The sequence below is a fragment of the Corylus avellana genome, chromosome 9 (assembly GCF_965113065.1).
Source record: "Corylus avellana chromosome 9, dhCorAvel1.hap1.2, whole genome shotgun sequence".
NCBI lineage: Eukaryota > Viridiplantae > Streptophyta > Magnoliopsida > Fagales > Betulaceae > Corylus > Corylus avellana.
This window is the reverse complement of record NC_142498.1, coordinates 17,831,631-17,852,509: the sequence shown is the minus strand read 5'-3', so window position 1 is coordinate 17,852,509 and position 20,879 is coordinate 17,831,631. Positions and strand designations below refer to the sequence as shown.

Below are 20,879 nucleotides of genomic sequence, written 5' to 3'. Positions count from 1 at the left end.
CGCAAAAAATGAATAATTTGAAAGTGCATTTAAAAAAAAATTATGATTTAAAAACGTAGAAAAATTTGTATTTTCAAATTATAGGCAATAAATGTGTTTTAAAAACGCACGGAACTATAATTTTAAAGGGTAAATTGTGATTTTACTAAACACCATGTTTTTAAATGGTACATTTTATAATAATTATTTTTAAATTGCATTTTTCTTATATTGAAATTACAAACCCAAACGGATCTTAATGTTATGAATCATGTGATCCTTATTATACCCTCGTCTCCCTCTCAAAAATCCAAAAGTTATAAAGTTGGTTTCTTGGAAGCCACTCTATGAGGCTGCGAGGTTATATATATTGGCATTATTCAGAGTATAGAGTCCTTCACGTTCAAGCCTTCTTTGATTATTTTCTATCTTTTATCATTCTTTTCAGATTCCTTCAATCTCTATTTTGCTTAGCCATTCTTTATTGATTTTTTTTTTTTGTACGTTAAATTAATATGATTTTAACGCGATTTTGATTCCTCGTTTGTGGTTATCAAAGTTATTGGTTGTTCATTCGAATATAAATCAGGCATCACATACTTTAATTAAGAGAGAGTGATGGCAGAAATGGCGCAATGCAGGGTGGATGGTGAAATTGGTTGTGGTTTTATGGGAGGAATCTTCCACCGTCGGAGCTACTGGCCGAGAAAAACCTCCGTCCATTCACTACCGTCAGATGGTAGCAACGATGTAAAGAAGGCACCAACCACTGATATTTTCAAGAGGCCGCCAAGAAGCAGCGCCTCTGGAGACTCTGCTTGCATAGTTTCCAATTCAAGCAATCCTTCAACTTCCCACAGAAGAAGCTCGACCTCGTCGTCCTCCACCAATTCAGGCCAAATGGACTCCGGCGACGAGAGAAAGCCGAAGAGAGAGCCGGCGAGAAAATCTACAGAGCTTTCAAGCAATATAATGCTTATAGGCCACATGGGTAACTTGAAGCAGACAGGGAAAAGCCTTATGCCGAACCCCAGAAACGGGTTTGGGAAAATTCGCGGCAACGGCGCCATTATGGGCAACATTGTGAGGAAAAATAGCGACGAATTCAGACAGTTTCAAGGCGTGGTGAATAAATTAGATCCTGAGAAGTTTAAGTGTTTGGGTAATGAGGCGTTTAAGCAGGGGAGATTTGATGAGGCCTTAGCCTTATATGATCGAGCCATAGCTCTTGATTCAAACAAATCCAGCTATCACAGCAACAAGAGTGCCGCTTTGATGGGTCTTGGCCGGCTCGTTGAGGCCATTTTTGAATGCAGAGAAGCTATTCGGATTGAGCCTTCATATCACAGAGCTCACCATCGTCTCGCTAAACTCTATATCAGGTATTCAATGGAGCCAAAAACATAATTAAATATTCTAATTTATAATTTATAATATATATGGATTTAAAAGAGAATGTAATGTTTTATGCAGAGTGGGAGAAGCAGAGAAGGCAATATATCACTACAAACACTCAGGCGCTTATGCAGACGCAGAAGACATAGCCCAAGCTCAGGCTCTGCAGAAACACCTCAGCAGCTGCAACATGGCTCGTAAGATGAAAGAGTGGGACAGTTTGCTAAAGGACACCCAGGTTGCAATAGCCTACGGTGCTGACTCAGCACCACAGGTTAGTGTTAATATTGGTTCCCTTGATTATGTTTTTGTTGTTAATTAATTATATAATTCTGATTATAGTAATATATACATGAAGGTCTACGCTCTACAAGCCGAGGCCTTGCTGAATCTCCACAGACATGAAGAAGCCTATGCCACCTACCAGAAGGCACCCAACTTGAGCAATGAGTTATTCGGCCGCCCTGTTGGTGCTTGCATTATGATGATTAAGGCACGGGTTTTCTTGGCAGCTGGCAGGTTAGTTTGTTAATTACACTAATTGACCCACTAATCATTACTACTAATTAAACCGTTTTAGTATTAATTTTTATGTTTTTGACAGGTTTGAGGATGCGGTGGCAGCATCTCAGCTTGCGGCTAGGCTTGATCCGAGCAACGAGGAGGTGAAGAACGTTGTGAGGAAAAGCAGAGCAGTGACGTCAGCTAGATTGAGTGGTAACTTGCTGTTTAAGGCATCAAAATTCTCAGAAGCGTGTGTGGTATACAGCGAGGGACTAGAAAATGATCCGTACAACTCGGTTTTGTTGTGCAACCGGGCAGCCTGTCGGTCCAAGCTCGGTCAGTTTGAGAAAGCCGTTGAGGATTGCACCGCTGCTCTTATTGTTCGGCCTTCTTACAGCAAGGCCAGGCTACGACGGGCAGATTGCAATTCCAAGGTGAATTATTTATAATTCTCGTTTAAAGACCGTTAATGCTGTTGTTTCATAGGCATTTGCGTGTCTAGACATAAGTATAAGAATATATAAATCAATTTTAATATGACCAATTTAATCAAACACGTTAAACTCCTCCGCTTTAAAGCGATATTTTTATCTTGAGTTTGTGTGACTGTGTCGGCGTGAGATTATGTAAAAAATATCGGCCCTACTTTTGTGCGTTGAAACTTAAGCATAAGTCTATACAAACAGGGGTGGAACAAGAACGTTTTGTTTGGGTGGGCAAAATTACAAAAAAAAAAAAAAAAAAATTGGGGACCACTCTATGGCTTGGGAGCCAAGCCCCAAGAGGTGGTTCCGTCCCTGTATTAGGTCAACTCTAATTTAATCAATTTAATTAAACATATAACACAACCTTCAATTGCCAATTTTACATTGATTTCGTTTTCAATTCGTAAGTCGTGTTAAAAAATTGTTTTCTGAGTATGATTTTTTTTTTCTTTTTGTTTTTGTGAAATTAGTTGGAAAGGTGGGAAGCTTCGGTCCAAGACTACGAGATGTTGATAAGAGAGAGTCCTGGTGATGAGGAGGTGGGCCGGGCTTTGTTTGAAGCCCAAGTCCAGCTTAAGAAGCAACGTGGTGAAGACACTAGGGACCTAAAGTTTGGGTCGAATTTGATTTTCATCAACAGTAATGAACGTTTCAGACACTTTGTAACCTCGCCCGGTAAATAATCTTATTTTGTTTATTTATTTGCCACGTCACTATTTTTATTTGGTTTTGGAATCTAATTAATTAAAAAATGGATTTGTTGCCAAAATGACAGGGATGGCCGTGGTGCTCTTTTGTAAGAAAACGAACCACAAGCATGAGTTGCAAGTCCTGGAGCAAGTTTGCAAGAGATTCCTATCTATTAGCTTCCTCAAGGTTTGTACCTGAACCTTTTTTTTTTAATTCAAAGTTGTAAAACGGGAAAAGGCCAGATTACAAATGAGATATTTTCCACTCTTAATATGTAAGGAGGAAAGAAAAGGAAAATTTGCGAGAATGCTGTTGGTATATCTTGAAACTTTCGATGTGGTCTAACTGTCGAATCGCACAAGATGGATACAGATGCTAGTCAAGACGGGGACGTGATTGTTAAATCACCACCTATACTCTTATTCTAACATTTTCTTCACCTGTGGGCCTTGTGAATAATAGAAACAAGATTTGAGCTGAAAATCTTTGCTTTGTATTGTATTAAATTATTACTTATTTCAAAAGTTTAAACTGATAGTAAAGAGCGAATTAACCAAGATTTGGCTGCACTAAATCTTGGTGCAGCCAAATCTTGATTATTTTATATATATATATATATGAGAGAATGAACTGATTGGTGAATTTGTGAAAAAATCCAGGTTGAGATCGAAGACCACCCGTACTTGGCAAAATCAGAGCGTCTGAGCTCCACTCCGGCCTTCAGGATATACAAGAATGGAGCAACGGTGAAAGAAATAACAGGCAACAACCGTGAAATGTTAGAAAGTTCAGTCAAACTGTACAGCAGTTGAAGAAGATATACAAATTGTACGTACAAAAAGCAAAAACACTTGATTATTAGTTTGCGCATTGGTATGGAGCTTCACATTTTACAAACAAGCAAGGAATTTATTACGTACGTCCAGTGCGATCAAATGAATTGGGCCAGTTGAATATATATGCTCTCTTACTTTGCCGGCATTGCACACAAAGTAGAAAAAAGTCGACAAGGAAGATCAGCTTGGGAATACGTACATTAGAATCTGAAGAGAAATTTTTGAGTGTTCTTTTGTTTGGCTTAATGTTTTTTTTTTTTTTTTTTCATTGTGTTTGCAGCCTTTTGTTCTCCTACGACATTCATGTTAAATATCACCACCATTGTGTCTTTCTTGTGTTCTTTTTAAACTAATGTGGCTTTTATAATTGTCATTGAATCAAAATCTAATAGTAATTTATCATAAATCAAATGGTAATTTTAAGAGTTACATCAATTCTTGAAAGACACAAGAGAGACACGAGTTTTCCTTTTAGCATTATTCTAGTTTGCCTATTGAACTTCTATTTATGTGTTAAAAGAAATATTGTTGGTAGGGCTCCCCAATAATAACACCCAAACGAAAAAGGCAATACAAAGAAGTAATGGAAACAAACAGTAGACAATGGAACCAAAAATGATCTGAGCCTCTCTAGGGGCCGCAACGGTGTACAAAGGCAAAAGGGTTTCGTTAGAAGCCTCATGCAGTAAAAACAACCACCACCGTTGAATGGTTGTTGCAAGGGAAGCATTGCCAAGAATCGAGCTGGATTTGTCGACAAGGAATAAACACTGGTTACAAAAGTCTCCACTGATAGTTGTGTATTGGAGTAATGCTCCAACTATGACTTTTGAGATAAAAAAGAGACAAAAGTCGTACTTCTAAAATAAAGTATTATGTTCTCTAGCATTACTTCTTCTTTTCTTTTCTTTCTTTTTTTTTTTAATTTTTTTAAATTCAGAAAAAGGCAAGCGGGAAGAACAACTGTAACTATTATAGTTGAACGTGACCATAGTAACACATATCTGATAGTAACCATACAATAAGGGCCTAGACGATGGAAACCGCAAAATCTCTCTCAAATTGGATTGAGCTATAGCCAGACTAAGCCTCATCAAAACATCAATAGGATCCAAAGTAATTAATACTAATAAGATTGAGGATTCCTATTTCGGGCGACTAATACTAATAGGATTGAATATTCTTATTTTGGGAGTCTAACTTTCATCCTAATATATGTTCAACCAGATAAATTTTTTTTTTTGAAGCCACTGAACCACCACCATTAACGACGTTCTCTAGCATATGAAAATGTAAACAAACTCATTGGAGACAAATGAAAAGAGCTAGATGGTGCAGTTGGATAACATTAGCTAAGAAAAATTTGCTTGAAAAATATTGGGATTTTATAATGAAAATTAAAACAAGTGGGACATATACATGACGAAAATGTACATATGGCAGCATATCTTTCCAATAAAAAGGGAGAAAAGCTGTACAAATCTATTACAACTTTCATATCACAGCAGGAATAATTAAAGACAACAAAGGGTTACTATATAGGGACTGGTTGGATTGTCCAGTTCCCACACTTTGATCTCTGACAGAAAATTTTAGACAAAACAAACAACAGAAAAATTAATATTGAAAAAGGATAAAAAGAAAATCTTACTGAAAAAAAAAACAAAAATTAAAATAGGATAACCAGTACTAAGGCACCAAGATCATCATCTTTTCCAACTTCGACTCCTTGAAAATGGATCTCTCGTTCCACCAGCAACCCATGTCTCCTTTGCAATATCGGACGAAATTTTGTAGAAATCGGTGTCGTATTTCATCACAACCATGTTCTCTTTCTTTGTTCTCTTCTCTTCCTCCATTAGAGACTTCAAACTCTTTGCTTTTCTTTGTTCTTTTTCCCTTGCTTTTTCATGTTCATCCTCAGCTTCTTTCTCTTCTTCTTCTTCTTCTTCTTCTTTCTTTTCCAACCAGCCTTTTGCAGGAGCAGATCTACAGCGCATAAGCAACAAAGCATTTGGTGGAGGAGCAGCAGGTTCAGCAACAGATTCATTGTCACAAATTCCCCTGTCTCTGTCTTTTTTATCTTCTCTGCACAACTTATTGTTTTGATTTTCCTGTAAAACCATAAACCACTTAGAGAAGACAGTTCTAGAATCAGTCCCATTTCCGTCAATTCCCTCAGCGCCCACGCGATTTTCTCGATATTCTTGATCTTCGTCTTCTCCTCCGTCTTCATCGTCGGTAGTGATATCCGACGACTCAGGAAAGGACCCAAAGCACCGAAAATCAAACCGTATGCTTCGCAAGCACGTCAAGAATTGCATTATATCTTTCTTGAACCCGAGAGATTCAACCCAACCGGGTCTTTTCTTGGGTTTTCTGCTGTTGTGAATTCTTTCAATTTCTTCCATCACCGTTTGCCAGCTCTTGCACGAGCCGGCCTTGGGCCTGACCTTGATCTGCCCGGCGCAGGTGACTTTCGGGGAGGTCGGTTCGGAAATGTCCGACTCCATTGGCTTGGTTTTGGCCCAAAGCAGAGGGCTGGCTTGGCCTCCGCCGCCTCTGCTGCTCGGCTTCTTCAAGTGGTGGTGGTGGTGGTGGCGCTTGTTCGGCTCCGAAGGCCTTGCCGGGCTGCAGATGGGCTTCGGCATTAGCGTTAGGTGGGCCCGAGAAGGAAAACATACTAACAGATCTGTTGAAGGAGCTGGTTTGGCCTCTCTTCCCTTCATGGCGCTTCTAATTTCTCTTCTTTTCTTTTTTTTTGGTGTTTGCTTTGAAGGCTTTGGGGGCGTGTTTGGATGGTTTTTAAAAGAAAGGAGGGAGAGGGCCTGACAGCTTTCATTTTGCTTTTTTGCCTTTATGTTAATTGTTTTGTGTTCCTCTTTACCATCCGTTTCTTCATTTTTCTGGCACTCCTTTTTGGTCCCCTTTAAAAAATGGGGTCACAAGAGAGATGCCTTCTTCCCCTTTTACTTTCTTTTGTAAGGCCATGTTAAAAACACATTAAACTATATATATATATATATAAAAAGAAAGTTGAACCACGAGCCTTGTTTCATAATCCAATCATACCATCAACTTGTGAGCCCATGCCACTAAATATTACTCATGCCCTATTGCTTGTTGCCCTTTAATATATATCTGCAAACTACCAAACCGACCCTCCTATGGAACCCACGAAACTTTTGAAGAAAAAAAAAGATAGGGTTGTGGGCAGGGTTTTGGTAACAACTCTCAAAGAACACAATTCATCAATTTTAATGTTTCTATTGGAGTACAAAAAACATTTAAATAGACACAGAGAAAAGCTCTAACCCTACTTTGATTGACTTTAGGTTAAGCCTGAATTGAATTATAAAATAACACTAAGGTTATGTTTGGTATGCAGAATGACTATTACATTAGAAACAAATGAAGAGCTTTTATTAAGAATGAAAAAAAAAAGTGAAATAGAATAGCTTTTGTGTTGGAGTACTATATGATAATGATCTAATACTTGAAATAGTCATGGGCAATGAGAACGGCTATTTTAATGCTATTTTATTCTATATTCTTCTATTTTCAATAAAAACTATTCATTTTTTTAATGGATTAGTCATTCCGCATACAAAAGTAACCTAAGTTTTAAAATATAAAATTAAATACTGATAGCTTAATTAATTAATACAACTTAAGTAAAATTAAAACACCAGATTATTTATTTTTCATCCTAGGACAAGAAAAGTAGGAGGAATTAAGATTAATTTTCTAATAGGAAGTTAAAGGAACACCGAAAGTCCAAAAGAGGGAAAGACAGGACTAAGTAAAGTGAGGAAGCCATAATGAAGGGAGAAATGCACTTGAGAGCGAGGAAGGATATGGTCCCCCTTCTAACCACTACACACGTTGAGTTAGGATTAGACTTCTTTCCTTTTGTTTGCATGGGACCTTCCACGAAGAGTCTTATAGGCTTCTCTCTATCTATATATATATAACTTTTGAAACCATCTTAAACCATAGAAGAGGGGCCACTATATATGTTTTTTTTTTTCTAAGCAAAACGCAAGACGAAACAGAATGTCTATTTTATCTGGGTATGACGATAATAGCACTTGATCGTTGGGAACTAGTGACAATGGAAACCACATGCACTCCGTCAATTTCGATTGAGTCATAGTCTGATCCAACTCCATGAAAAGTGAACACATCAGTGAGACCTAAAATAGCTTATTGTAATCAAATATGAGAATTCTCATTTGAATAGATTTTTTTTTTAAAAAAAAAAAAAAAAAAAAAAAAGAAGAGAAAATTTCATGTAGGGTCACTATGTATATATATACACACACTTTCTCATTTCGATCAGAATGGCTGCTTTATCTGAACGTAAATATAGTAATACCTGCTCGTTGAGAACCAATAATGATGGAAACTTCATGCACTCTCTCAAGCTTAATTAATCCGTAATCTAATCAAATATGAGAATTCTCATATTTGATTAGAATAAACTACATATACTCTCATTTCAACCAGAATGACTACTTTATCTGAACATAACTATAGTAGCACCTGCTCGCTGAGAACTAATGACGGTAGAAATCTTATGCGGTCTCTCAAACTTGATTAATTCATAGTTTAATTCAGCCCTATCAAAAAATCAATAAAACCAAAAGTAGTTTATACCAATAGCATCACTAGTGCGTGGCAAGGATTGCGATAGGCTTGTTCCACACTAGGCAGGGTCTATAAGTTGTTAGGCCAACCTTATTGTGGCATGACCCATTAACAAAAGAAAATTCCTCTAGAGCTTGCTTGATTAGTGATCAATTGGCTTTTATTTTCTTGTATCTTTAAGAAAAAGCTAAGAAAAAAGCATGCAGGCCAAGGCAAGCAAACCTCCAAACTTTAGGTAAATACAATATAGTTATATAAATTAATGCACTAGTGCGTGTGTCCAACCCTTCATATCATTGAGAAATGCATCTTACTACAAATTTTAAAAATAAAATAAAAAATAAAAAATCATTGAGACATGTATAGTGGGGATCGAAGATGCCAAGGAATGGAGAAGTACTTGAGTTTTAAATTAAATGTTAATGTGTGGGAGCTGAGTGGATGATCATATCAAACAAGACAAGTACTCCTTTTCTTCACAATGTTGACAGCAGCCCTATTCCTAGTCTTTTCATTATTTAGGTCAATAGGACCAATTTGTCAAAAGTTAATTTGTGTTCTCACTGACAACAATTATGAGTAAATAAAACAAGGCCTAATAAATTGATTTTGAATGGAAAGTCTTTACCCTCAATAAAATTTTTAATTGATGTCACTGACCTAGCGTATAAAAGAAAGATAAATACTTCAGTGCAATAAAAAGATTATTTTTGGTCTATAAAAGTTTTAGGTGGCAAGAGGTTATAGGCCCATCCGTAGTTGCTGTAGCCACACCCATTTATGGGCATGTGGCCTCTTGCCACCTAAGACTTTTATGGAGCAAAAAATAGTTTTTTTATTGCACTATAGCATATCTCTAAAAGAAATGATATTTTACATGTGTTATCTCTAAGAGAACAGAGAGAAGTTTTGGAGAAGAGAGAACAGAGTTGACGTTTGGATGGGAGAGTTAACGCCCATCCCTTCCTGCTGTCAATTTTTCTTTTAAAAAAGCCTGTCTTACTACCATTTTGGGGTTAAAATCCCTTTGGAAGATCTTAGCCTTCCAACCCAAAGTACCGCATGTAAGCCTCGCCCCTATTTTTTTAATAACATGTGAGGTGCATATGCGTTTTTAATAAAATTTATTCCAACTTTGTCCATCCTATTAAAAAAATATGTGTATTTCACATGTTCAAATGACACATATCACTTTTATAGACTAGGTTGAAGGAAATTCCTACAACCCAGTTTGGAGGAAAACTTTGTCAAATAAAAAATTATAAGAAATATATCTTTGTATTTAGAAGCCGAGAAATTAATGCTATTTCATAGTCTACAGTACATCTTCCATCCATCACAACCCATCTTTTTTTCAAATCAACAATTGAATTTGTGATTAATTTGAACAAAAGATTGATGAAAGATGTACCACAAAATATGATATATCATTTTTGTTATAGACTAGGTTAGGGACCTCAATCAAAACATTTTAAATGTGAATCATACAAATCTAATCGTTAATTTAAATAAAAGATGGATGGGAGTCTGGGAGATGTACCACATAATATGAAATTGACAAAGTTTTCCTCCAAATTAAGTTAAAGGAATTTTCTTCAACCTAGTTTATAAAAGTGACATGTATTCCATGAACACATAAAATGCACATGTTTTTTTAATAGTATGGACAAAGTTGAAATAAATTTTATTGAAAACTCATGTGCATTTCACATGTTATTAAAAAAATAGACACATGTCACTTTTATAGACTAGATTTAAGAAAAATCCTCCAACTTAGTTTGGAGGAAAACTGTCCTTTTTTATTTTTTTACCTTAAAATTTTTTGTTCTTAGAAATTTGAAAGAGGCCATGGCCTAAACGAGTCCCCCTTTCCTTGGTCCGTGCTCATATGCTTAAAATTTAGTGCTTAGTGTGCCCTCTATATATCTGCATATCTTCTCTTTCTGCAGAATCAGTGATTAGGGTCTACAGGGTCGTGATACGAAGAACGCCGGCGTGTATGACTGTTTATGCACGCTCGGCTTCTTTTTTTTTTTTTTTTAATAATTATAATAATAAAATATAATATTTTATTATTTTAAAATATCACATCAGCCGGGCATGCATCACGCCCGGTGTGATGTTTAACATCACCCAGGTCTACATATCACAATCTAAACCTACTTAATTAAGTTTACAAAAAAAAAAAAAACCTACTTAATTAATTGTTATTAAATAGTAATATTGCATGCATCATGATGACATCACATTGTACGATACACTCATACATATCTCTAATTTAGTATGTGTGCATATTACATTTTAAAATATAAAGGTGCATGCCTAGAAGGCTAGAAGCTTCTGTGATGAAGAAAATTTCCAAGCGCTATAGCTTTGATGGCTAACTTCATCACAGAATCATAGTTGATAGTTGAAATCCTTTGAGTAAAAGGTTGGATTCCTTTTCAATATGTAAATGCATGCACTCATCTTTGCTCCTTTTGAACTATAAATATATCAATATGGCCCTTCATTATGCAACCCATTATCTACATATGATTTCCATTCCAAGATGCTTAACATGTTCAATCATTTTCTTTAGCTTTATTTATTATAGTAGGGCTTCTATATTCCTACGATTATACTTATGTTCGATTTAATATCTATGTGTATTGTTTTGGGCCATTATTGTTTCTAAAGCAAAGGGGCTCGAGGTACCCTACAAGCAACTGATGGAGTTGAAAATCTTTTTGAAAGAACATAAAAGAATTAAGCATGCATGAAAATTTGGCAAATTCAACCATTGGCTTGAACAAGTTTTCCTTATATTCCTAAGCTGACCACTAATGGCAATCCTTTCACTAGGTTGTGCTTGAGCTAGATCTGAATGTTAGCTTGGTTGAATCTGTGTTGGATTTATTAGAACAAGTAACAACTCAAATGTACGTGCACTTGTCAAATAGAGATTCTTAATAAGTTTGTTGTCCGGATCTGAATAGCAAATGTAAGAAAGCTTTTACATATGGGCTTACCTGTCCGACCAAATTTCGAATAGTCTGCCCATTTGTTAGAACAATTGGTTCCTGTAGAGACATTTTCATATTTGATATTCCAATTACTAATAATCAGAATAAAAAATTGCTAAAAATTCAGATCTGTAACACTATTGTCCACCCCACAAGAACGGACACGTAGATAAAAAAAGCCAATAACATAAGGACAGCTTTCACATCCAGCTCAACAAAATAACATTTTGGTTATTTTGTTGAGCCATAGTGTTAAAATCACTCTTCATCCAGCTCAGCAAAGTAGCCAAGAGTTTGCTGAGGAGCTATAATGCTCAACAACTTTGTTGAGCACTACAACTCAACAATGTATAATTTTATCAATAAAAAATCATTTCATTCTCTATGCTCTAATTAAAAATCATTTAAACTTCTCTCTCCTTCCTCGTAGAACTACATAAAGAACAATAAATTTTAAATAAAATATTAAAAGTTGATAGTTAAAATGCTAAGCTGAATGTAAGCACTTCAAAAAAGTTGATGGCTAAAATAGAAAAAAAGTTATATTTTGGCTAAATTTAGCTAAACTTTTGCTGAGCCGAATGTGAATACTTTTAATGGATTGATTCTGTATATAATTCTCACATGAAATCTAATCATTTATTGTGATCATGGTCATACTTAGATTGATTTCAAATTGGATTCAAATCATTTCAAAATTTATTATTGCTAAAAAAGTTTGCGAGCATATTATGCATGCAATACATGAAATGAAATTATATGGGCAACTTGTTGTCTTTCAAAATTTAAACGGGTTACTTTTTTCTTTTTCTTTTTTTATTTATTTTTGTCAAATCCTAGTGTGACTATTTTTATGGGCAACTTGTTGACTTTAATCTTGGGAAAAGTTTACGAGAATCGGTTTTGCTTTCATGGTTTGAATCAACAAATGATGTTCATAGTGAATATAATTATTCTTAATGCTTTCACTCTTTTTTGAATTCAAATTAAATGGGTAGATAGTAATTGCTATGATGATTGCATTTCTCAAAATTATATTGTGGATGACTAGCTAACACTTATAATGCATTTTCATCCGACTCTTTAGGAAAAATTACAGTTTACTCTCCTAAAGTTGACAACGTTTTTTAATTCGAACACCAAAGTTTCAATTTTTGCAATTTACCCCCACAAAGTTCCTTTTTTCTTTTTTTTTTTTTTTTTTTTTTTTTTTTCAATTTGACCAATATTATCCCAAAATTTCCATATTGCCCCTAATTTTTATTTTTTATGAAAGCAAAAAGGGCCAGATGGCCAAAGCCACCCCGATTATTATTATTATTATTTTTTAATTTTTTATAAAAAATAAAAATAAATAAATAAAAATTATGGGCAATATGGAAAGTTTTGGATACAATTGGTCAAATTGCAAAAATTTGAAACTTTGGAGGGGCAGATTGCAAAAATTGAAACTTTGAAATTCGAATTGAAAAATACTGTCAACTTTAGGGGGGGTAAACTGTAATTTTCCCTACTCTTTAAATTTATTTTTTATTTTATCTAAAAAAATTACCATTTTTATTTTAGCTATTGATTTTTCTTAAAATACTTACATGCGGCTCACCAAACTAAAGATTAATTCACTTTAACTATTCTTTCTTTCTTTCTTTTTTCTTTTTGAATTTCCTTATTCTTTCTTCAAAATTCATATATTCGAAAATTTGTCCTAACATTTTATATATTTGAAAATTCGTCTTTTCCTAGTAATTTTATTTTTCAAAATTTGTCATTTTCTAATGGTCATATTTTCAAATTTTCAATCACCTCAACCAAAGTTTCCTTTGGAGAGGAAAAGAAAAAAGAAAAAATTGTGGGAGAGAATGGTAATTTTTAATTTTTAATTTTTTTTTTAGCATTTGGGGAATGAACTCCCCAAATTTGAGGAGTATTGTTCATGCTTTCATGCTCTCCAAATTTTTCACCAAATTGTGTGGAAGTGGTTCGCGGTGGCCCGGTGGAGTTGCCTATTATTTGCCACATTGTAGGCTGTTGGCCGGGCAACATGGCTCTAGCCTTTATGTTAAGTGGGCCTTTTGTTTATTGGGCCCCAGCTATTTTTCTTCACATCAATATAACCTTTTTTTTTTTAGTCTTTCCCTCTTAAAAACGATAGGGATTCTTTCAAATTTTAAATGAAGCTGATAGTATTAATTTTTATGGTGGAAGTCACCCTAGGTCCAACCGGATGGTCCAGCCACACTCAAGAGCCAAACGAAACAATTTTTTTTTAAAAAAAAAAAATTGGGCCTTGGGGGTGGCCAGAGCAAATCCTAAGGGCCATGGGGTGGCTTCGGTCTGATCCGGCCACCTCCAATTGGATGGCCAACCACTCCTTATTATTTTATATATTTTTTTAATATGAAATAATATTTTATTATTATTTTTTGTTAGTAGGACATGTGTCTCATTGTAGCTCTAAGATTTCTAAAAATAAATCCTAATCATGAACGGGATATTCTCTAGTCCAAAAGGGACTGGAGAGGATCCTATTCCACCTGTTACATGTAGCGGTACACTGTTCACAAATCCAAAAAAAAAAAAAAAGCATTTTATATTTCAGATGCATAATCATTGTAGAGCATTTTTTATTGTTTTACTTATCTATTTTAACTAAAAGTAAAAAATGGATAAGCAATTGTGAGTGCTCCGATGCGTAGGGTTTTTTACAATGAAAAATGGAAACTTCTGTTGATAGAAGTTTGGGCTGAAGGCTTGCGGGTGGGTCCAACATTGAACCCGCAATTATTTGGGTTTGCTTAGATCAAGGCCCAGCCCAGAGCAACTCAAGTGAGAGTGACAGAGCCACAGAGGTCAAACTGACATTATCGGCTCCAAAACCCTAATCTCTGCTGACAGCAAACACAGAGAGAGGAATTGTGTGGCTAATCTCAGCAGGGAGGGAAGCACATATTGGAGCCTTGGAATTCTACTTCGCATCACTGTAAAAAGGCAAGCTTGGTTTCATTGTTCGTGTAAGATCCAGAATATCATAGTCATATGCGCATGTTTTATGCTTTACATTGCTCTCGTTTCTCTGTGATTGATAGTATTCCAAGAGTAACATTTTTAGTAGTTAAAATTGTATAGGATTAGAGATGAGAATTGTGCAAATCTGCAAAACCCTCATCTCACTCTCTCACAAAAACCCTCCACATCTCCACAAACCCCCAATTCCCCACTACTCAATCTCTCTCTTTTTTCTCTCCTCCTCCTCCTCCTCCTCCGTACCCAGTAGCGAACAATCAAATTCCACCATAGCTGTCGTAGACTACTTGATCAACCAGCACCAGTTCTCCCCTGAAGCCGCTCTTAAAGCCTCATCAGCAATAACTTACCTGAAAAAACCCGAAGCGGCAGATTCCATACTTTTGTTCCTTAAGGAGAGCGGTTTCTCTAAAACCCATATCGAGCAAGTTGTTAAGAGCCGCCCCGAAGTTCTCTCTTCCAAACTCACCAGTACCATCAAACCGAAAATTAAGGTTTTCCAGGACTTGGGCTTTGCGCCCGACGACATTGCGGATATCATATCCACTGACCCATGGATTCTTACACGAAGTGCGCATAAGCTTGGACCCTCAATTTTGGTGTTGAAGAGTATACTGGGCTCCAATGCAGGTGTTGTTAGGGTCTTAAAGATTTCTGCGTGGTTTTTAAAGCATGATTTGCAAAAGACTATGTTGCCCAATATCGAATTTATGAAGCATTGTGGAATTAGTTCTTCGCAGATTGTTAAATATTTGTTTAACTTCCCTAGGTTTTTTCTGCTTAAGCCAGCAAGTATTCGGGATTTCGTTCAAACGGTTGATGAAATGGGTTGCAATAGGAAATCAAAGATGTTTCTTTCTGCTATTCGGACAGTGAGTTCAATGACAGAAGAGAATTGGGAGCTCAAGTTGAAGCTTTTTCGAAGTCTAGGGTTTTCAGAAAGTGATATTCTGGATGTGTTTAGGAGGGTGCCTCAGGTTTTTGCTGTATCTGAGAGGAAAATCAAGGGGGTAACGGAAGTGCTGCTGCTTAGTGCGTGGAACATAGATATCTCTTATATAGTTAGCCACCCGGAATTGCTTATTTGCAGCATTGAGAACAGGTTAAAGCCCCGTCTACGAGTGTTGGAGATTCTGGAAAAGAAAAATATGCTTAAGAAGAAACCCTGTTTGACCACAGTTTGCAAAATGACTGAGAAGAGGTTCTCAGACAAATATTTGCTTCCTTATTCAAAAGAACTGACGGAGCCAAAGTAGATGTGTACAATTTGCTGGGAATTCCTGAGCAGCTAAAAGAAGCCGTTATACAAAGCAATGTATAATCTTTGATGTCCCTGGGCAATTCATCAATAGTAATGCTTATAAGTGGAATACATGAAGAGTTCAGTTTTGGAAGGGCCATAACAGAAATTGGAAGCATTGTTATTCAGGGTAATTTTTTTTAATTAATTCCTCACCTCTATTTTTAGCATTTTCATATTTATCTGAAAGACAAGGAGATAACTTTCATGTTTTTTTTTTTTTTTTTGGTCCATTGAATTATAAATACTTGCTCTGTTTTCTAAATCACTGTTTGAGGAAGCTATTTGCCACTCAGAATTTATACTTGCTGGGTATTTTGGGCATCAGGTACCCGACTTAGTTTATTATCTTCAGTTCTATGTTCTAGGACTCTATATAGTTGGTAACTTTAGTTTTTAGCTCTTTGCATATGTGTCTATATGATTTCTACAATATTTTGTTTCGCCAAGTGAACTACACTATAGCATGCCAGAATTTCCTGTTTCTACAATTTCCTTGTCAAGAATACAAGTGGTTTCATGACTTGACCTAATTGATTATAGGATAGATAAATTCAATAGCTATTATTCAACAAAAGCATGGTTATTTGGAATATGGTTGTCGCTTTACTTATTAATTTAACTATGATCTTCTCTGGTTTGATGTTTGAATTAGATGTTGATAATTGGTTTTGAATGAGGTTGTCGCTTTACTGTAAGAAAACGCCCACGAAGTAGGAAAGGCACATGCCCTGAAGTTATAATTTTCATTTGGACAGTTCTGTGAAAAGAGCAATTTTTTAATTGATACTTGATGATTTTGTTTATAGGATTATAGAGGAGTATCAGGCAACTAGGCCAATTGTCTTTGGACCAAATGACATCTCCTCCTGACAATGATTTTGTTTATAGGATTATAGAGGAGTATCAGGCAACTAGGCCAATTGTCTTTGGACCAAATGACATCTCCTCCTGACAATTAATAAGAGGTGGAGGGTGAAGTCAGTTCAGCCAGTGCTCACTAGTTTGGTGCACATGGTCTCAAATGAATACAGACTCAAAGTTGTAACATTGAATACCATGCAACTCCTTTTTTTTTTGTTTTTTTGATAAAGGATTCTTCTTTTCTCATTAATTCAAGTTCAAAACAGAGGGAACAATTTGCTCCATCTGCAAAAAATATCAGCAATACATTCAGGTGCCTCATGAATTCATAATTTATCCATAACATTCCTTGTAGCTAATCTAGACAGGGTATATGCCGCCTTGTTACCCTCCCTACGAACAAAAGATAGCTTCCAATGTTGTAGTGATTGTAACTCCTGCTTAATGTCATCCACCAGCATACCCGTACTACTCCAGTCCGGATCCAGTGACTTGATCGCATTAATCGCCAACTGGGCGTCTCCTTCCAAGTGAACATGGCTGAGCCCCAACTGTTTGCACAAAAGAATCACCAACTGGGCGTCACTTGACATGTCTTCAAGGTACAAAGTGACTATTTAGAGGAAAGAGGAAAATGAAGAATGTGCTGAAGATGGATAACCTTTGAACAAAAAATAAAAGGACATCTGGATAGAAAACAACCACCAAAGTATTCAGCTTCAAAAGAAGCATTCTACCACCAGAAAGAAACACCTTGTAACGACCTGGGGAAAATCGCTAGCTACATCTGTGCTATTATTCCAAAAAGACTAGTCAATTTGGAGCTTTTCTATATTTCATTATAAAATTTAGTTTCACCTACTAACTACGCAATGTGGGACTTAGTATATATGACTATCTTTATAAACCACCCACTCTATGTTGGCTTCTTCTCATCTTCCTAATATGGAACCAGAGTGTTACAAACTCCCAATTTTAAATTCTTGATGTCTTCGTCAGAGCCACGTCATGCAATGCTCCAGTACCACATGATCTGGCGTTACTAAGTGGCTTTGACACCACTTGTAACGACCCTAGAAAAAAGAACTACTTACATCTGCGATATTACTCCAAAAGGACTAATCAATTTGGAGCTTCTTTAAAATTTATTATAAAGCTCAGTTTCACCTAATAACTAGGCAATGTGGAACTTAGTACCCATAACTATATTTATAAATCACCCACTCTATGTGAATTTCTTCTCTCATCTTTCTAATATGAAATCGGGATGTTACACATTGTAATGGTCACCCTGTTGCACAAGCTCGGTTGCCTTTGATGTTGGGTTCATAAGTATCGGAACCAATATTTATGTTCTAAAATTGCGACTGCTTTTGCATTTGCTTCCCGATTTAAGTTTCAAATCATTGCTGCCTTTGGTTTGATCTCTTCTGCATGTCATCCCCCTAGGCTTCACTGGTAGAGTATGGTGGCTGAATTCGTCTCAGGGCATTCTCAAAGGGTATTTATCCCATGTCCATAGTAGCTCATCTGCATTATCTCTTCTCAATTCAAAATGAATTATAATCTTCTTTAATTGAGAGACCGTGCATCCACAATGGGCATTTGGTATATTAGGGTAGTAGCTGAATGAAAGAAAATCAGAGAAATATTTACATTCCAGTTAATGTTTCTCTTTGTCACGATCAAAATTCAATAATAATTTAGGGAAAACTTCACTTATTCCTCTCAAACTTTTGAGTTTTTTTGCAGACGCTCTCTCATTGTTCAAAACTCTCACTTTGATGTATCCAATTTCGATTTCCTTTCACTTTCCCCATTCCGTTAGGATTTTGCAGTTAAATCAAACGATCAAATTAGTAAAAGACCTTTATACCCCTAAAAAATTTTAAAATTTCAAATTTACCCTTATTTATAAATAAAAAATTAGGGAAAACTTCACTTATCCCCCTAAACTTATGCGTCTTTTGCAAACACTCTTCCAATCTTCAAAGTTTCTCACTTTAGTGTATCGAACTTTCGTTTCGTTCCAAATATTCCCTACCGTTAGATATTAGAGTTAAATCAAACGATAGAATGAGTAAAAGACCTTTATAATCCTACAATTTTTAAAAATTTTAAATTTACCCTTATTTATAAATAAAAAATTATTATTATAATTATTATATTAAAAAAAAAAAGTGACCCTCCGATGGGTCACTTGGTGACCCACGGCGGGTCACAAGTTGTGACCTTTCGTGGGTCACCTTGGTGACTTACCAAGGTCTTTCAAACTGTTAGAATGCAGTGCTGCTCTAATTCGTGAAAATGTAAGGAGCGGATAGAACACCAATGAACCCATGGGTCAAGAATTTTTTTTTTAAATAAAAATAAAGGCATTTTAGGAATTTCACACCCCTCCATTAGGACTTAACAGAAAATCCTAACGGAATGTGGTAATTAAAACAAATCAAAAGTTCGATACACTAAAGTGAGAGACTTTGAAGATTGAGAGTGTCTGCAAAAGGTGCATCAGTTCAGGAAGGGTAAGTGAAGTTTCTCCAAATATTATAATTATTATATTAAAAAAAAAAAAAAAGGGGTAAGATTAGAATTTTATACCCTTCCGTTAAGATTTCCCAGTAACGGAAAGGACAAAGTGGAAGAAAAAGGAAGTTAGATACATCAAAGTGAGAGTTTTTGAACAATTAGAAGGTGTCTGCAAAAGACGCGAAAGTTTATGGAGGTAAGTGAAGTTTCTCCAATAATTTATTAATAATAATTTATCACTATTTTGATCAAAATTCAATAAATCATTTTTTTTGAAATTACACAGTTTTAGGCATTGAAATCATTATTGTTGGAGCCTTGAGGCGTAACCGCAGCTCTTTATTTCAAACCAAAAAATAAAGTAAAAGGCGTTTACAACCTTTCTTTTGGTTACATAAAAAAAAGAAAAAAAAAAAGGCGAAGACCAACTGGACCAGCCCCCAAAAACCGGTTCGTAAATCGTAAGCAAAGCCGCCCTCAAAAGGAGTTCATTTCCAAAAGGTAGCCACGAGTCTTCACCAGCGCTCGAACCGCCTCCCCATACACGCCTCCCCCAAAAGCCTCCAATGCCAACTCAGCGTCCTTCTCCTCCTCATCCTCCACGTCACCCTCCAGCGCTTGCTGTTGGGGCTGGGCCCCATCGTCCCTCCAATTTGAACTTGTGGGCTTCACGATTACAAGTGTCGCACCGCCCATCCATGCCCCTCCTTCCACCTCCAGCTTCAGCACGTGCCTCATTCTCAGCCTCACGCTCGGCACCGGCGTCCTACCACCCAACTTCCTCTCCCACATCCCCTGACCCTGACCGCCCTCGCCGCCGCTCACGACGCTAAGGTCGTCGCTAACCTGCAACTCCGCCGGGTCTTCCCTGAACTCCCTGAGGCCGTCTTTGTCCATCACCACCATTCCCTCACCGTCCTTGTCCCTCAGAACCAGCCTCTCCAGCTGCTTTTGCTCCTTCACCACCTCCCTCAGCAGATGGTGCCTCGCCGAAGCCGCTACCAGCGCGCTTATCGTCCACACCACCCTCAGCTTCAGCCCTCCCGCGAAACCCACCTCGCCGAAGTCCGCCGGAATCTGCGACGGCTGCGAGCTTCGTAGTTCGCGGAACCCGAAGATCACGCAGCTCCTCAGGTTTTTCCCGAACTCCGCCCTCCACTTGACTGCCGCGTTTTTCTCCAGCTTCAGGTCGCCGGAGGGCAGCTCGATCTCCAGGTCTCTGATCCCCTGGAACCCGCGCAGAATTTGGGCGGGCAAATTCAGGAGGGAGCGGTGGGTTCGGGTCGGATGGGGCTTGTGCGACACGAGCTTGTGCAAGTTCTTGAGGATCGAGCGGATGAAGGTGAGCGGGAACGACAACGAGTCAGCGTCGCTGGACTCGGGCGGAATGACACGGTCGACTTTGAGGAGGAGCGAGTCGGCTTGAGAGACGAGCGAGTTAAATCGCTTGGAGACGACCCGGCAGCGAATCAGGGTCTTCACATCGGAGACGAAGTTGAAGATGAGGAGGACCAGCGAGTCCGGGATTGGATCGAAGCCGTCCATTTCTTGTTAGAGAGTCAGCAACCGATGTGTGCGTTTTATAGCCTCGAGTGACAAATAAGAGCGTTTAACCGAT

At 37.0% G+C, this 20,879-nt stretch overlaps 4 protein-coding genes across 5 annotated transcripts; 2 read left to right on the top strand and 2 right to left on the bottom strand.

Annotated features, from left to right (window-relative positions):
* The first annotated feature begins 511 nt into the window (after window positions 1-511).
* Window positions 512-4,200, top strand: LOC132190211 (TPR repeat-containing thioredoxin TTL1). Its single transcript, XM_059605127.2, has 7 exons — window positions 512-1,361; window positions 1,453-1,648; window positions 1,733-1,893; window positions 1,979-2,312; window positions 2,834-3,038; window positions 3,139-3,239; window positions 3,713-4,200. Exons 1-7 carry the CDS (start codon window positions 598-600, stop codon window positions 3,863-3,865), a joined length of 1,914 nt encoding a protein of 637 aa, XP_059461110.2. The 5' UTR covers window positions 512-597; the 3' UTR covers window positions 3,866-4,200.
* A 1,162-nt stretch (window positions 4,201-5,362) lies between these two features.
* On the bottom strand, window positions 5,363-6,641 carry LOC132190242 (nucleolar GTP-binding protein). The gene has a single exon (XM_059605167.2). The coding sequence runs from the start codon at window positions 6,616-6,618 to the stop codon at window positions 5,596-5,598; it is 1,023 nt and encodes a 340-aa protein (XP_059461150.2). The 5' UTR covers window positions 6,619-6,641; the 3' UTR covers window positions 5,363-5,595.
* Window positions 6,642-14,415: 7,774 nt separating this feature from the next.
* On the top strand, window positions 14,416-17,647 carry LOC132190624 (transcription termination factor MTERF8, chloroplastic). Of its 2 annotated transcripts, none has more exons than XM_059605664.2 (2): window positions 14,416-15,998; window positions 17,191-17,647. In XM_059605664.2, the coding sequence occupies exon 1, from the start codon at window positions 14,679-14,681 to the stop codon at window positions 15,822-15,824; it is 1,146 nt and encodes a 381-aa protein (XP_059461647.2). In that variant the 5' UTR covers window positions 14,416-14,678; the 3' UTR covers window positions 15,825-15,998; window positions 17,191-17,647. The 2 variants fall into 2 exon arrangements, with proteins under 2 accessions (XP_059461647.2, XP_059461646.2); XM_059605663.2 differs by lacking the exon at window positions 17,191-17,647 and adding an exon at window positions 16,678-17,184.
* Window positions 17,648-19,448: 1,801 nt separating this feature from the next.
* AUF1 (F-box family protein) lies at window positions 19,449-20,879 on the bottom strand. The gene has a single exon (XM_059604906.2). It carries the CDS (start codon window positions 20,804-20,806, stop codon window positions 19,739-19,741), a length of 1,068 nt encoding a protein of 355 aa, XP_059460889.2. The 5' UTR covers window positions 20,807-20,879; the 3' UTR covers window positions 19,449-19,738.

What these genes read in the sequence shown, in the direction of transcription:
- LOC132190242 (XM_059605167.2), bottom strand. Translation starts at nt 6,618, where the DNA reads ATGAAGGGAAGAGAGGCCAAACCAGCTCCTTCAACAGATCTGTTAGTA.
- LOC132190624 (XM_059605664.2), top strand. Translation starts at nt 14,679, where the DNA reads ATGAGAATTGTGCAAATCTGCAAAACCCTCATCTCACTCTCTCACAAA.
- LOC132190211 (XM_059605127.2), top strand. Translation starts at nt 598, where the DNA reads ATGGCAGAAATGGCGCAATGCAGGGTGGATGGTGAAATTGGTTGTGGT. An exon ending in GTGCTGACTCAGCACCACAG is followed by an intron (nt 1,649 to 1,732) that starts GTTAGTGTTAAT and finishes ATATACATGAAG; the next exon opens with GTCTACGCTCTACAAGCCGA. An exon ending in TATCTATTAGCTTCCTCAAG is followed by an intron (nt 3,240 to 3,712) that starts GTTTGTACCTGA and finishes GAAAAAATCCAG; the next exon opens with GTTGAGATCGAAGACCACCC.
- AUF1 (XM_059604906.2), bottom strand. Translation starts at nt 20,806, where the DNA reads ATGGACGGCTTCGATCCAATCCCGGACTCGCTGGTCCTCCTCATCTTC.